Source organism: Nyctibius grandis, chromosome 11 (assembly GCF_013368605.1).
Source record: "Nyctibius grandis isolate bNycGra1 chromosome 11, bNycGra1.pri, whole genome shotgun sequence".
Lineage (NCBI taxonomy): Eukaryota > Metazoa > Chordata > Aves > Nyctibiiformes > Nyctibiidae > Nyctibius > Nyctibius grandis.
The window spans coordinates 17,935,138-17,950,335 of NC_090668.1; the positions used below are offsets into that span (position 1 = coordinate 17,935,138).

Below are 15,198 nucleotides of genomic sequence, written 5' to 3' on the forward strand. Positions count from 1 at the left end.
ATGAATGCATAATGCCAATGTTGTATCATTAAACAGTGCCTGTTCTTTACAAATAATGACTTCGGAATTAATGGGAGTATTTTCAAAAATCAGTTACAATTTGACATGAGCACGCATGTCAGAACCCAGCCCATTCTCAACTCAGCAACTTTTTGCTGAGCCATTGGGATCAAGACTCCATAAGTCACAAGGCATCATTGTGTACTTTGTAAGAGAGACTTTAAACACCTGAGGTAGGAACCATCTCAATTGACTTTATGCTAAAAATTAAAATTACACCCTAGGTGTGTAGGCATCTGAACAGCACAAGTATAAAGATCCCAAGGAGATGCTCTCCCAACCTTTGGGGCATGCAGCCCAGACCTGCACAGATGACTACGTAATCATAGACATGAAATGCTATCTTTTATGGCTAAGTCCTGCAAAGAAAAGAAAGAAGAGAAGGAAGTCTGCCACTCACCTGCAGTCCTGCCTGGGTTTAGGGATGTACCCCGGGTAAGCACCCTCCGTGATCAGCTTACACATCCTGCTGTCTCGGTCGGAGGGGAGCAGAGTGCTGGGTTTAACAAGCAGTCCAAGGCAGTGATCAAATGTGTTGCGCTCTTCTGGTCCATCCTCCGTAAAGAAGCAATGGCCTAGTGCATCATAACCCACAACATCCTTCACCTGTGTGTACAAAACAAAGGTCAGTGTTCAGGTTTCACGCTTCAGCCACTGCATAATAAGAACAAACCTTACAGCAATGGCATATAGGAACGTCAGTACCCTCTTGAACTCGGGATGTATAAGCAAAAACAAAAGCAAGATCACGCTGTGCTCTTAAGAGCTTATAGTCTAAGCAATAACTCCAACACTTAAATTTAATTAGAATTTGTCATCATCTAGGAAATGCTCATTCCATTCTTTCGCCTGCTTGGGAAATCAGAGACTGTCCTAGCATGAGGCTGGAAAAAACACGGGTTGGGGGATGAATGGAGGATGTTAGATGTTCAAATCACATCTGGGCTCATTCATCTTCATGTGGAGTTACATGAGCAGCTACATAAAATGCATCTGAGCTGAAAAAATATTTTTTCAGGCTATCAGAGAGGTGGCAAGTTGTTTTCCAGACAGGCTGGCTTGTTTTAGGTTTGACCTGGTTCTTTTTTCCAAGTTGTTGACAGAAGCTTTACTTGACCCTGAGACAAATCAGCTGGTATTAATCAGTGCTGTTCTGGTTTTGGTTTGAATGTTGTTAACATCGGGACACCATTGTGTTGGACAGAACAATACCCATCACCCCACTGAAAGATCTGAGAAAACAATTTCAGGAGAAGATATGTGAATTCGAAACCTAGGGCTAGGACTGGCTGGGAAACAACAGCCCTTGGACACACCATGTCCAGCAAGTCAGTTGTTAGTGGATATGTCTGGGACATGGAAAATTAATCTCAGGTCTCCATTGGCCAGGTGAAGTGCTGGCTCTCCTGGGCTCTATCCTTGCTCTTCCCATCAGTCATCACCCATCAACCATCTTGGACTTAGGAAACCTTCCTGGCAAAGGTTAGCCTGGCACCAATGTGTTCCTACAAATGTTTCTGATGAAACAGCAATTGCCAAGGGGCAAAAAACAACATTAAACTGGATAGAAGACGTATTCTTTATGGTGTCATTGAGAGACCTGGGTGCTCAAGTGCCTGAATTACTTTAGTAAACAGGCCTGAGACTCCTCTGCCATCTTCGTGCTCATTCTCAAGGCAAGGAGCACCGATTTCAAATAAAATCCCAGGACTAGTGTTGAAATGATTACAAATATGTTTTCACACAAGAAAGAACACTTTTCTTGCCAAATCTATTACAAGCTTACATCTGCACACACATCTATTATGTATCATACATGCTCCAGTGTACTCATATCTCTGAACACCAGTCATCACAGTAAATTAAACACAGCTAAAATGACCTGCAAAGTGGTGCATTCCTTTAAGCTACCTCACTTATTTTTTACTGCTAACTCCCCTGATCTAATTAAATGACAGCTTTTGCAAAGTTCAGGCTTTTTTATTTAGGTGTAAAACGTATGTACTAGACTGAACTGTCCCCTCTTGGAAGAATGAGCTGTCCCAACCTTGTAATGGCAAAGGTTTACAGGATAGAAGAACATTTCAGGAGAGTGAGCTATCTTCAGAAGAAGAATACTCCACATGTAGAGGAAGTCTTTTAACCACAGAGATGTCAGAATTGCACAGAAACTGTCACTGAAACCTATTAGGTTTCTGTCACACAACAGTAATACTGGAAAGACACATAAGTAATGGTGCTGCGACATTTAGATGATGGAAACAGTTTCCCTAGAGAAACGTTAGCCGCTTTGTATGGCCATTTATCTTTCCAGCCAGCACAGCACTGCACCAAGACTGGGACATGAAAACCTGTAGACTTTAGCTGGGGCAAAGCCCACCTCAGTGCACAGGGAGTAACATCACAGGGGAACACATCTCCTGGTATGGTGAGAGAGGAGTGAAGCAGAGAGAGGGGTGTGCACTGGCAGAGGGGCTCAGAGCCAGCAAACACCCGTTGTTCTCCTAACTCATCCCTGAAAGCCCACAGAACAACACAGAGTTACCATCCAGGGACCTGGTCCCTAATGTATTTGTCACCCTCTGTTTGATTAATTACTTTCCCCGTATCTCTTCTCTTGGTCAGCTCTGACTTAGTTTCCTGTGCAGGTTTTCATGCACAAGCCCAGTACTGAAATGCTTGGATAGCAAATGAGATGCATGTTTCAAAATCACTTTTCCAATGGATTTAATTTTTTATTTGATGAAAAACTTCCTAAAAGTCCATAATCTTACTTTAACCATGAGTAATTTATGGCTTGATAATGCCCTTCATGGTAAAACAATTGCTGTGTAGTATAGCTGGACTACTTAAAAGCAGATACCACTGAAGCTGTTAGATAGCACAACCTCTTACTCCATGAAGTACAGCTCGGCCCTGGCTTCTGTCAGACTGTTTATTGACCTCCATTTAATTTCACTCCTCAATGGCTGCTTCTGTTTTAGCTTGCATACTGGGATTCAGTGGAAAGAGTGGGAATCAGAGCAAAGTTTCCTCTCTGGGATTGCAGTGGCATAACTAGGTGGTTTTATGGCCAATATATTAAAGAAAACATTGGGTAATTATTGCATTTTCAAACAACAATTATGGTGAGAAAAGAATTTCTACAGATTTGTTTCCAGAAGGACCCTCTGTGCCTTCCAGTGAATATGAATTTGCAGACAAGTGCAGAATAGCTCACTGATGGAAGTGAACTGATGTTGAGACAGTGACTTTTAGTACACTGTACAGACCCACAGAAAAACCTTTCTGTTATCAGGAATAACTGGACACTCTTTTCTCCTAGCATTTTAAGTACAAGTATCTCTGAAGTGACATAAGAAAAGCAATAGCAAAGCAAGCAGGGAAGCCTGTATGTAAATTACCAGCCTGCTTTAATGACAGTTAAAACTAACTGATGCCCCTCTCCCATTTGTTAAAGCATTTGCACAGGTACTCAACAAGAGACATGCAAGAAGCCCCTCTGAATCAATGGCGTAATGTTAAGGACATCATTAAGTGCTGTGCTATGCCGAGGTTCAATAGCCCAGCTAGATTTTTTGTATGGCTATTTCCAAAGTGCAGTCTGTGCACATCATCAAGGCAAATCTTCCCTCAGTGAAGTGTGCTTTGGATCTACCTGATCTCAGAGGGAATGAATGTTACCTGGGGAAAGACAGAGCTCATCGCTGTTTGCACAAATGATGTCCATACTTGTAGAAACAGGTAGTGTTGCCCAAGTAAGAAGATAACAGGCAACTAGGAAATGTACAGAATAACTATTGTAATCATCAGAGACCCATGTGGGTGTCTATGGATATATCTCGGGCAGATGGAAGAGAAAAGGAAGGAAAATAGAGTTGGAAAGCAGATGAGGAGATTGTGGTGGGATCACCTGATGAATCAAGGCATGGAGCTGCTGACTGCAGCTGTCTGTCACAGAGTAATGAAATAACATTTAAGTGATGCAACCTTTGGAGCATGTCTTCTGTGACACAACTGAACAAACTTGGTCAGATTGCTTTATTTTCACTGGGGCTTTCTTTTCAGCTGCCAGCAATAATTATATGGTTAAAATAAAAAACAGGTGAAGTATTATCAGTAGAGTTCAGTATTCACACATTTTGATAAACTATAATCAACAGGGATTAAACTCTTGATTAACATTTCAGATTATATGTCCGAAATTCTAAGATTTCTCTTGGGTGCCTTGTCATGGAGGCAAAGCACGGTCATTTAGGGAACTGTGGCTGTTAAGCAACAGCAAGAGAATCAAGCTGCTTCCATCGGCTACATCAGCCTGTCTAAATTTCATCATGCTGTCTTGGCTAGAAAAGCCTGAGCACATGGATCCCTATGCCATGGATTCCCCACGGCACTGTTGTCACTCGGAGAAAGCACAAGAGACAGAACTATTTCCAAACGCTCTATATGAGCCCACTTGTCTGACTAATAAGAAAAATGCCAGGCTCTGGGTATTTGGCTTGGCAAGTATTAATCAACAGGGAATGAAGATCTCACATTAGATCCAGAAGCAGGGCTTTAGCTGGTCTGCAGCTCATCAACAGCTGTGCAACCTCTGTGCAGCCAGAGAATGTGTTTATGGTGCCATTGGTAACAGCCCGTGATGGAATGACAAATGAATCCTGCAATGTTGCCCTGCACTAGCGACTTCAAATTGGGAAGATGCCATATGACCCTGAATGCCTTATATAATTTATATAGTAGAATGTCTTTTTTCTTCAGAAGCTGCTTTCACTTGGTAGGTTTTTAGCATCATGTTATAAACTTCAAAGGATAGAGGTCAAAACCAAAACCTCGGATTCATAAATAGCAGATAAAAGCTGCTCTGCTTCTGGAGCTGCAATCTCAATGCCCTCTCTTCAACTTCTGTGCATTTTAATTATGCCTGTGACTTTCCCTTCCAATGTTGCCACTTTTAGGGGTTGTAGCCTGCAGTCCTTGCCAAAAGGAAGACTGTAAAGTAAAGGGCAAAAATCATGTCTTAGCTAGGTGTTGAAAGCAAATGCCGTTCCCCAAGTAAGTTCAAGGAAAATAGATTCTTACAGGCTCCTACTATGAGATGGTACAGTAATTTTAAAACAGTGGCGTGTATATGAACTCCTAATGCACAGTGACCGTCCAGGTTACAACTGCCAATGATATGTCTTCTCTTAAAACTCTATTATATATGGTAGCAGGGCTCTTGACTGTACAAATACTCCTTTCCAGGGCTCTAATACACATTTTTCCTTTTGGAATACACTGCGCTCTCACTGAATGGGTGAGAGTCCTTTGCCTACAGAAATCTTGTCATTTTTAGACTTCGTATTTGAGCTGATACTTGGGGAAAAGTTGTCTAGTCAAACCTGATGTTTATTTCAGACTTTTAGCAGCTCTGCTTTTGGGATAGATTTCTGCCCATTTCCTGAATATGGATCAGAAGAAGCCATCAGAGGTGGGATAAGACTGAGGAAAGGCTTTTGGGCTTATGTGCCAGTCCCCAGGGTGCTCAGTAAGGTAGTGTCATTTTCCCTCTGCATCCTTACCCAAAGAAGAAGGCACCTCTACATCTGGGGAGAATCTGAACGTGTTCTTACCATCTCTGGTGTGCTGTCACTTGTCTGGGTAAGCACAGGGCATTTTATAGATTTATCCTAAAGGATTTCATGTTTTGGAGGGCAGCTCTAACAAATCAGAGCTCTGTGAGTGCTTAATGTTGTGAATTGCATTGCAAACACAAAGCTTTATTACAGGACACATGAAGCACACTTAAACCTTCTGATTATCCTCTTTAAATAGCAAGCTCTCTGTCTATAGATAGATCCAACTACTCATTAGAGATGGGCTGGTCTGCAGACATGGCTTCACACAGACAAAAGTTCTGCCCGCTGTGAGTCACGCACAGCCTACAGTGCCACATCAGTCTCCTCATTTTTAACGCGGGTTGAAAGATGCCTGGAATATATAGCCACATAATCAGGATGGGGGGAGGACTCAGACACTAGCTCTAACAATAAAACACATCACCCTGCAATAATTAAGCTGTATTCATGCTACAAGGAAATATTTTGACTGGTGCCTTGATCTCTAAGGTAGACACTGGGGCTTCTTACCAGTAAACCATTGGATCCATGGACTGTGACACAGCGGGAGAAGGTATGGTGGATGGAGACATCCTTCACATACGTTGGAGGGTTGTATCCTCCTTTCTCATCCACATCTCCAGCCATATGGAAGTGAATTGGGTAATGTCCCATCGTCTGCTGGCCCATATATTTCAGTTCTAGACCTTCAATATGGGTAGCCTTAAAATTAAGACCAATCTGGAGAACAATAGAACGTCAGTCAAGAAATATAAAAGGCAGCTGAGGGCAAGAAGGAGGGGAATACAGGGATAGGAAAGGTTGTACAGTATCTGCTAGAGAGATTTACTGTGTGGAAGGGAGTGTATTACTGAAGAGTGAGGGAAAGAGGGTCAGGGTGGCTAAGGGGACCATAGCTGCTCTTTGATCCCACCACTGCTGCCGTGGGTACATTTGACTTAATTTTAGAAGGAAAACCATTTGCCTTTAATCTTTTCCATGAGTTTCAGTCAGCTGGGCTTAAATCAAACTCCCTGGGCTGAGCACCACCAAAACCCGGGAAAAACTGGGATTGGGATGTGGAGACTGTATCTTGGATGGGTTGAGCACCAGCCTGGCTGTCTGAGCAACGTCTGCAGGGGCGTGAGGTGCACTTCAAAGCCAAGGGACAGGCAGCAGCAGCAGGGTGGATCTGCTGCACTGCAGGGAGAGGATGTTTGCTCAGCAGCTGACACGAGGGATTTTTCCCTTTCTGCATCCTGGCTTCCTTGGTATGTGAAGGTGTGGCTGGGTGGAGGAAAGTGCAAGGAGAGGGCTCCAGCCGTACCTTGATGTGTCCGCCAAAGGTGTCGAAATCAAAGAAGGAGCATAACTTGCTGCTGTACTCATAGCACCGCCCCTCCATCTCACCCATCACCACAATGTTGCGGCTCAGCAGCCCCACTTCTGCCCGCATGTCAACGCCATCAATGACTTCGCCAATGTGGAGGTATGTTGCTTTCCCTAAAGGAACAAGATCCAGTTTCAGGGTTACTCTAACACTGCTGGTTTCCCCTTGTGCTTCCTGTGGTGGAGTTGGCATGATAATGAAATGAGTAATTGAGTCAGCAAAAACTGTTGGCCAACTCGTCAAAGGAGGGAAGGCTGGAGCACAGGTGTCACTCAAGGTCTTACTGAGATATTTGCAAAGGAGGAAGTGGGATTTTCGGTCTTAAGTTGCTTCATTTAGCCAGGGAGTTAAACCAACAGTCTGTCAGACAAAACACATTTCCTACCTTGAAAAGGGACTGCGATCATTCGAGATCTTTTTACTTTGGAGTACAATCAGCCATGTATGAACATCCAATGCAAAGAAAATTAATGATGTAGCTACTGAAAAGTCTAAATCCCCAAGGTTAGCACAACACATCCTATAGTGAGACACTGGGAGCTGCTCAGACCCACAGCACTCCTCATGGGCGAGCATCAGTCTGATCCTGCTAACCCCATGGCTGTTAATCTAAGCAAGGAGAGGACTGGGCAGACAGCCTTGTGGAAATTGTGGCTTGGGACAATTGCAACCCCTCATCCAGCTTGTGGGCTGCAAAACCTCCTGCTGCGCACCCTCACAAACCTCTCAATTTTAGATCCGCCTGCATGTCTTCAACTTGCTCTCAATGCTTCTCTCTGCCCTGGTGTAGTTGGAGTCAATAGGATCTTCCATCTACCCCATGCCACATCTCTCTTTGCCAAGCTAGGTTGCTCACAACCTCCTCTGCACACACACACTGGCTCCATAGAGGGGTTAAAAGCACAAAAAGCCTTCCCTGGCCTGACCAGAAAGGGGCGAAGTCCAGGCAGTGTGGATGTCTAGAAAGCAAAATAATCTCTTTGCTGTAGTTTCATTCAAACATATTAATACTCCCTCCTTCCTTCCGCGGCTTTCTGCAGAAAATGCAGTTGGGAAAAGGTTCATCTTACTGACTACACTCTGTATAATTCCAGTAAAAATAAGTAATGAACTCTTTAAGTAAACACTGAACTTTAAGGAATGCTACACTTACATGTATTTAATTTCAATGGAATAGTTCAAAGCAGTAATTAGAAACAAATGGCAAGCCTGAAACCTGGCTGTTGCTGCAAAGCACTTTATGCTTAAGCTGAGATGCCAAGTCAAGGGGAGGATTTTGAACATTGAAACAACCTTGTTTTTAACCAAAACACAATGCTTTGACTTTATGACAAAGATAAGCAAACACCATTCACTCCCTCTTTCTCCTGGAGCTGGGAGCAGCGTAGTTCGATGGTAACCCTGGGATTTGGGAAGGGTGAGCGCTCCGCCTTGCTCCGAGACTGCTGTGTTGCAGGACAGGGTTCACGCCACTACATATGCCCACTGCCTCGGCACTTCTGCCTTCAAAATAATGCAATCACAAGAAAAAACACCGTTAACTACAGGAGTAGTGAGGGCAGGACAGGGGGATGCTTTTATGCAGGACTGCGGTGAGAAGATGGGGCTCCTCCAAGCTCCATGCTCAGCCCCAGAAACAAGGGGCTGCCACGGGTTTGCACCTCACCCACATTTGCCCTAGAAAGACCCTGGGCTTCCTCTCTGTTGTTGCTATGAAGCCAGCAAGCCTCATCAGGTGTGTGGCCAAAACCAGACCCAGCCCATCCAAAAAGCAGCTTCTCTTCCCTTACTCACACACATTAAAAAAGCTGCTGCAGTGAATGTCTTCCAAAAGAAGATACTCTGTGCTGGACCCTTGAGTGAGTCTGCTAAGCAACACAGCCTCTCATTATGAAACTGTTTTTAAGCTGTTATTTTTCAGTTTCCCCCAGAGCTGACCTTTCCTTGATTTACTGAAACGCAGGAAGAAGTTCAGATAATCATAAGAACATCCTATTTCAAGCCACATCTCCAGGATTTGTAGCAGTGAAATTAGATAGGCAGTTTTGTTATTCCTGTGCTGAGCTCTAGAATAATAAATGTCATGCTTGCATGTATTTAATTTAATTTAACACCAGCCCAGACATGCAAAATAGCGTAAGCACTGACAGGAATGTTAAATACGGACTAACCAGTTTCTAAATATAACTTCTGGGGTGCATGTTTTTCACTTTGTGCTTTTGCTGACTTGACTTGTTTGGAGATAAAAGGAGAGATGGGAAGCAATTCCCTTCCAACGTAAAAGTGGATTTTGAATAATAGCTCCTTTAACAGAGTTTTGAAAAACAAATCTCTCTTTGAGGCAGCCAGAAACTCAAGCTTCCCATGGCAATGGGAGCCTGTGCTCCTGAAACGGCTCGCAGGAGACAGCCCCTGGCGTGGGAGCCTTCAGGTGCTGTAAATGCCTGCTGGAAGCCAGCAGCAGGCACTTCCCATGGGGCCGGGAGCACCACAATGTGCATTTATAGATGCATGGCACTTCCAGGGAGCCACTGGGGCGTGTTTAGTGATGGACATGAAAAAAAAAAAAACAAAAAAGGCTGGTCCGTGATGAGTTCAGGGAGTTCACACGGGCACGCGAGCATCTCATTTTGCACAGCTGTAAATTTAAAGTTAGGCTGCTGCTCGCAGCCAGCACGTGGAGCCCTCCCAGGGAGCAGCCGTGATATCTGAGACCCTGGGCACTGACCATGGGCAAACCCAAGCCATGAGTTTGCAAACCAGCACTGAAGTGGTTTGGTACTAAGAAAGGCAACACTGTGCTTTGAACATGGGAGGAACGCATCTGCTGCTTCAGCATCAAAGCCAATGCCCGTGATTGCCCAACTGCTAACAAACCCAGGGGTCACTGATTCACCATCTCCTCCTTTGGGCTCGGTCTTGCTGCATCCCTCATGGACAAATCTTGCCTCGCCAGCAAGCCAGGCTTGTATCATGTTATAATCTAAACCAAACAAAGCCTTGCAGTGACACATATTATTTCCCACAACAGGCCTGTGTGATGCACTAGGAAAAAAGCCCTGGGTTTGCCACTCTATTTGTCATACCGGTGCCTCCAGTTAGCAAAATGTAAATTCACAGGGAACAACTTCTTTAAGGTATGGGCTTGCCTGGTAGAAGTCTTGATTCAGCAAAATATGAGCATATTTCCATGCTTATTACTCAAGACAGTGACTATTAAAGTCACCAGTTGTTAGTAAGGACAAGGTAATTATTAAAAGAAAGTATGCATTAAGATAAACATAGATGATCTGCTATCCAAGGGCATGCTTATGTCAACACAGCAATTCAAAGCAGAGTCTCTCCAAACTGTACAAAGCTCCAGGAAAACCTGCCAAACTTGAACCCAACCATAAAACCTGGGTCTCAGGCCTTATCAAACCTAGGAAGGGTGGAATTTTAAAACTATCTATCTATCTCAGCTGCTACAGATGTGGAAGGGTGCTCAGCTCTGGCAAGTTACACAGATGTCTGAAAACCCTCCCAGGTACATTCATGCATTCCTAAATGCCTTGGCCCTAAACGACACAAACTGCTAAATCTCCCTTTCAGAAGTGAAACAGGCACTTGAAGGTCTGGGTTTGGTGATGATAAACTGGAGGTAAGATGCTCATGGATTTTTTTTTCCCTAAATGGTCTTCTGTTCTCCTTTGGTCTCTCTAAAGCTAAGATCTCTCTCATAGTCTTTTAATGTTTCCTAAACAAGAGTTTTTAAAGGAAATGCTAAACACAAACTTGTCTGTTCCACCCATGTAATCCAGTGACAGTGAATCCTTCAGGGCATCTTTAAAATCAGTGCAGCTCATTGTAGATGCCAGCCCAGACCTCTGTCAGATTTAGCATTTTTGCCAAACATTTGTCATCACTGGTGGTAATGCCCCTATTGCTTATATTTAATAACCAACAAATGTTCACACAGGCATCCTGTCAAACCCTCATTATTCTGAATTATCTTGATGGGGTTTGCTACTGCATCCCTAAGCCACAAGCCTGTAATGCAATGCAGCATGGTTTGGGTGAGCTGACCAGCTTCTTGAGTCATGCAGTACAATCTGATGTCTTAACGAATAAATATTCCTCAAATTCATAACTTTTACATGGAAAAATAAGTTTCCAGTAAAAAGTCATGCAGCAGAAAGGATGAAACTTTATAAGGAGTTCAGAGCTAACTAAGCCTTCTTGTGACAGATTCCTGCTGGATAACTTATCCTGTTATAACCCTTCATCCTTTTTCTCCTTCATGGTCCTGCACGGTGTCCCACAAAGGTTGGAAATAGACCCTCTGTTGTAGGAGTATGAAGAACCTTGAGTTCACGTGGATATTATTAAGTGTATACTTAAATGCTGTGTTGTATCAAAGCTTCTGTAGCTGGTTTCAAGGCTGAAATGGATGGATCTTATTGCTGCAGATGGGTGTGACATGAGGATTGACGTGGACTGAGGGCAGTGCATCTGCTCGTGAGCACTGAGAGGTCTCTGCGAGGTCTCAGTGTTTTATCGCAATGGTGATGTCACACTCTTTCCTAAGCCCGCTCCTGTCCCACCTCATGCCCTCTTTCTGCAGCAGCTACTCAGCAATCTACTGACACACTTCTATAAATGCCAGGTTTTCCCTCTTTGACCTTCCAGTTTTTCCTCTCCTTATCCTGATATATAAGTTCTTGCAGCTGGGATGGGAAGAGTAGGCAGGTCTGGTGGACAAAGAGATAAAATCCTTACTTAAATCAGACCAAACTCAACCCTTCTGAAATGCTATGTAAACTTGAGTTCATGTTTCTTTCAACTCTGCTTCTAGGCAATGCCCAAAGGTAGAAGAAAGAGCAATGAAAGGCTGTTAGAAAGGGCCATTTCATGACATTTCCTGCCCAGCCCTCAAGCACCAGGGTTGCCTTAAAAAAAGAACTTCTGGCAAGTTCCAGTCAAAATGATGTCAACTTCTAAACTGAACCCCCTAAATATCTAAAAGTATCTGAATTTTGACAGTGGAGTAACTTCTCCCATCCTTACAACACAAGATGAATGCTGACACAGGCTCTAAAGTTGTTAGACAACTACGTATTTACATTTTTATTTTGAAGTTCTCTGCATGAACAAGATCCCAGTAAACTCCGTATCTCTATAGTATTCACAACCCAATAAGAAGGATTTAAGATATGTGTACTTGTAATCATAGTTTCACTAGTATGTGGGATAATTGGAGTAATTTTGCCAGGCACAATTAGTTTTTTCATGCTTTATCAAGAGCATATAGGAGCACAAAAGAGCATTTCATCATTTTTGTTCCATGGTGAAACTTATCAGCATTGGTAGTAACTTCATACAGAGCAACCAAGATGCAGATAAGACTTGTTTCCCAGGGAAACTAGGCAAAATACTTGATCTTTCCTACTATCCAGTTCTATCATAACAACACAACCCTTCCTTCCTTCCTTCCTTCCTCCTCCCTCTCTCTGCCTTGTACAGTCATCCCTCCCCAGACCTTGTGAAGCTGGAAGATCAAACAGTTTTAATCTGTTCCCACAGAGAAAATAATCTAGGCACAAAAATGACAAGTGAAAAAAAAGTTAAACAAAAGAGGCAAGCGGAGAAAAAAGTTCCATTTAAGTGAGCGACCCTTTGACTGGGAGCAGGACCTGCAGAGCTGAGTCCTCATGCAAGCCACGCTTACTCATGAGAGCAGCAGTTTTGACATTAGTGTAATTACTCCAACAAAGGAGTGCGCAAGATCAGTAAATGGGTGCCCTCCCTCACTTTCTACACTGAAATTTGCAGAAGTCCACAATTAGCCATCTAAATCCTACTAAAATCTGATGCAAATTGAGTATTAACACTCTTAACCTGTTTTGAAAAGACCAGCCTCTAATCAATCCATTTCTAGCAAGAAAAGCAAGTAGGAGTTTTCAGCAGGAAGTATCTAATATAAATAGGACATGAGCTAACTAATGAGTTTGACTTATTTGGCACAATACGCTAAACCATGTCTATTAAAATATTATTAAACGATGAGAGCATCAATTATAATTAAACCTAGGTATGCCAAGTGGCTACCACACCAAATTGTCTGTCCACAAAGCAGAGGTTTTCTACCTTTTTTTGAACAAAGAGACTCTTAAGTAGCTCAGACCTGACATTTAGGTTTTGTTTAAAAAAAAAACAAAATGGAAAGGAAAAAAAATAAAGATTAAAAGGGAAATAAACCATCACGGGTAGGAATGGTTTTATCATTTGTCTTTCAAAGGGCAGATTTTTGGAGTTTTCAGCTGATAAACTAAACCTCCTTGGAAAATTAGGCCATTCCACTTACTACAAGTGAGGGGAGGAAGCATGGAAAGCACCCACCCCCGGCTCACTAGTGCTCCTCATTCTGGCTATTTGCATGTCATGGCATAGGGCAGTGGGTGCAGTTAGTTACAGCACGGCCGGGCACAGAGCAGCTCATGGACCTCCTGGCCCCTAAAGACAGGGGAGATCTCAGCCTTCCCCAGGTTTTATTTCATCTAGACTGAACTTAGAATCAGGCAAATTATTTTATTTTCTACTGTGAATGTGCTTTTGTTACAAGAAAGTTGGATGTGATTTTTATTACTGGACCAGTTTTTGCCTTGATTTATATAATCAGTGAAATCCCATTGACGTCAATGGAGTTGCCTGGATATAAGTAAGGGCAGACTGGCCCTGGTGTTCATGTCATTTGTGGTAATAAAAGGAATGTCTTAATCCTCCTAAAGAGTAATCAGACACCAAGAGCACAATTTCTTTAACAAGTGTTTCCACTGCTTCTTCACTTGAAATTCTCATGAACTTTTTTTGGTTTTTTAACCCTTTATTAATTTCCTTCAACTAAGTTGCCGTTGTTGTAGAAGATAAATGTAACTACATGAATTTCACAAATCCATTAGATTATGGGAAGCCTAAGAGAAATATTCCTATGTCATCTTTATTTTTACTGACAATCTTCCAAGATCATCTTCATGATGTGACTTGTATCATACTAATCTGGTGCAGTTTTTCCAATACTTCAAAAGTTGCTCAAGAATAATATTCAACTTGGATGTGTGTCTTCTTTGAAAGTACTAGTCATTTTAAGTCATAAGACTATGATACATTCAAACTGTGAATAACATTTTTCTTGGCTTGGTGAACATCTCTCTTTCAGCCATCTAACAATGAATGGCTAGAGCTCTCTGGGGAGGCAGTTGCCAAAGGAAGTATATTCGTACCTTCCAGAAGACGTTGCATCAGAGATAATGGTGAAGTAGTTAATTTCACAGAACTGAGCAAACTCCCTGGTGCATTGGATGTTCCAAGTGCCCTCATGGTTTCTCAGAAAGATCTTACTGTAAATGCAGACAAAACCTCTGCCTAGAGCAATTGCCAGTGTGTAAGCAAAAGATTATGTAACATACACGATTTACCATCAGGCAGATGCTGCCTTTGAAATACAGCCTCAGCTGTTACATACTTTTATATTGTAAAATAACTTTTGCTTTTGTAAAGTATAGCAGTTAAAAGTCTTCATCTATTCACAGAAGAGGGAGTTCAAGTGGTATTTCTATGCTCTTGTGTATCAATGTGCCAAAATCTAGTTCTAGAAGGAAAAGACCACTTCACAGACTCAAGTGGAGACGCAAATCTCCCAGTCTGGATTTCACTTTTATGCTCATATCAGTACTACTCTGTGTAATCAGTAATAGTTCATCATGATTATGCTGCTTAATTGGATTTAGTATCTGAAGGCCACTTCACTTACAATCATTGGACTGCAATCTCTTCATCAAAAGCAATTTGTTCTGGATTTGAGCTAGTCACCTTCAGGAGAAAAATCCTGTGGCTCTGCAAAGGTTCCTGCTCCTCCTGTTCAGACTAACTCCGGCAGCACTCTACCAACTCCATCTCCCCCAGTGCTGTGGCTCAGGACAACTCCCTGGCCACGTGATGCCAAAAATGTTTGGTTAATACATCACCTCTAAGTAATGCTGTCTAGAGACACAGTAAAAGAGAAACAGTAGCTTCAGTAGTACAAAACAGTATTTCTAACATGTAAGATTACAGTTCTTGTAAAATATGACTTTCTCAGGAAGATAGCCAGCTGCACATTACTTCATA

The 15,198-nt window shown here is 42.7% G+C and overlaps 1 protein-coding gene across 1 annotated transcript in view; it reads right to left on the minus strand.

Annotated features, from left to right (window-relative positions):
- Positions 1–15,198, minus strand: part of CEMIP (cell migration inducing hyaluronidase 1) — a 51,648-nt gene that overhangs the window by 21,686 nt on the left and 14,764 nt on the right. The window contains exons 11-13 of the mRNA XM_068410411.1: positions 6,991–7,166; positions 6,195–6,404; positions 461–666 (exon numbers count right to left, since the gene is read on the minus strand). Coding sequence (XP_068266512.1) covers positions 461–666; positions 6,195–6,404; positions 6,991–7,166 — 592 coding nt within the window. The remainder of the gene's footprint in view (positions 1–460; positions 667–6,194; positions 6,405–6,990; positions 7,167–15,198) is intronic.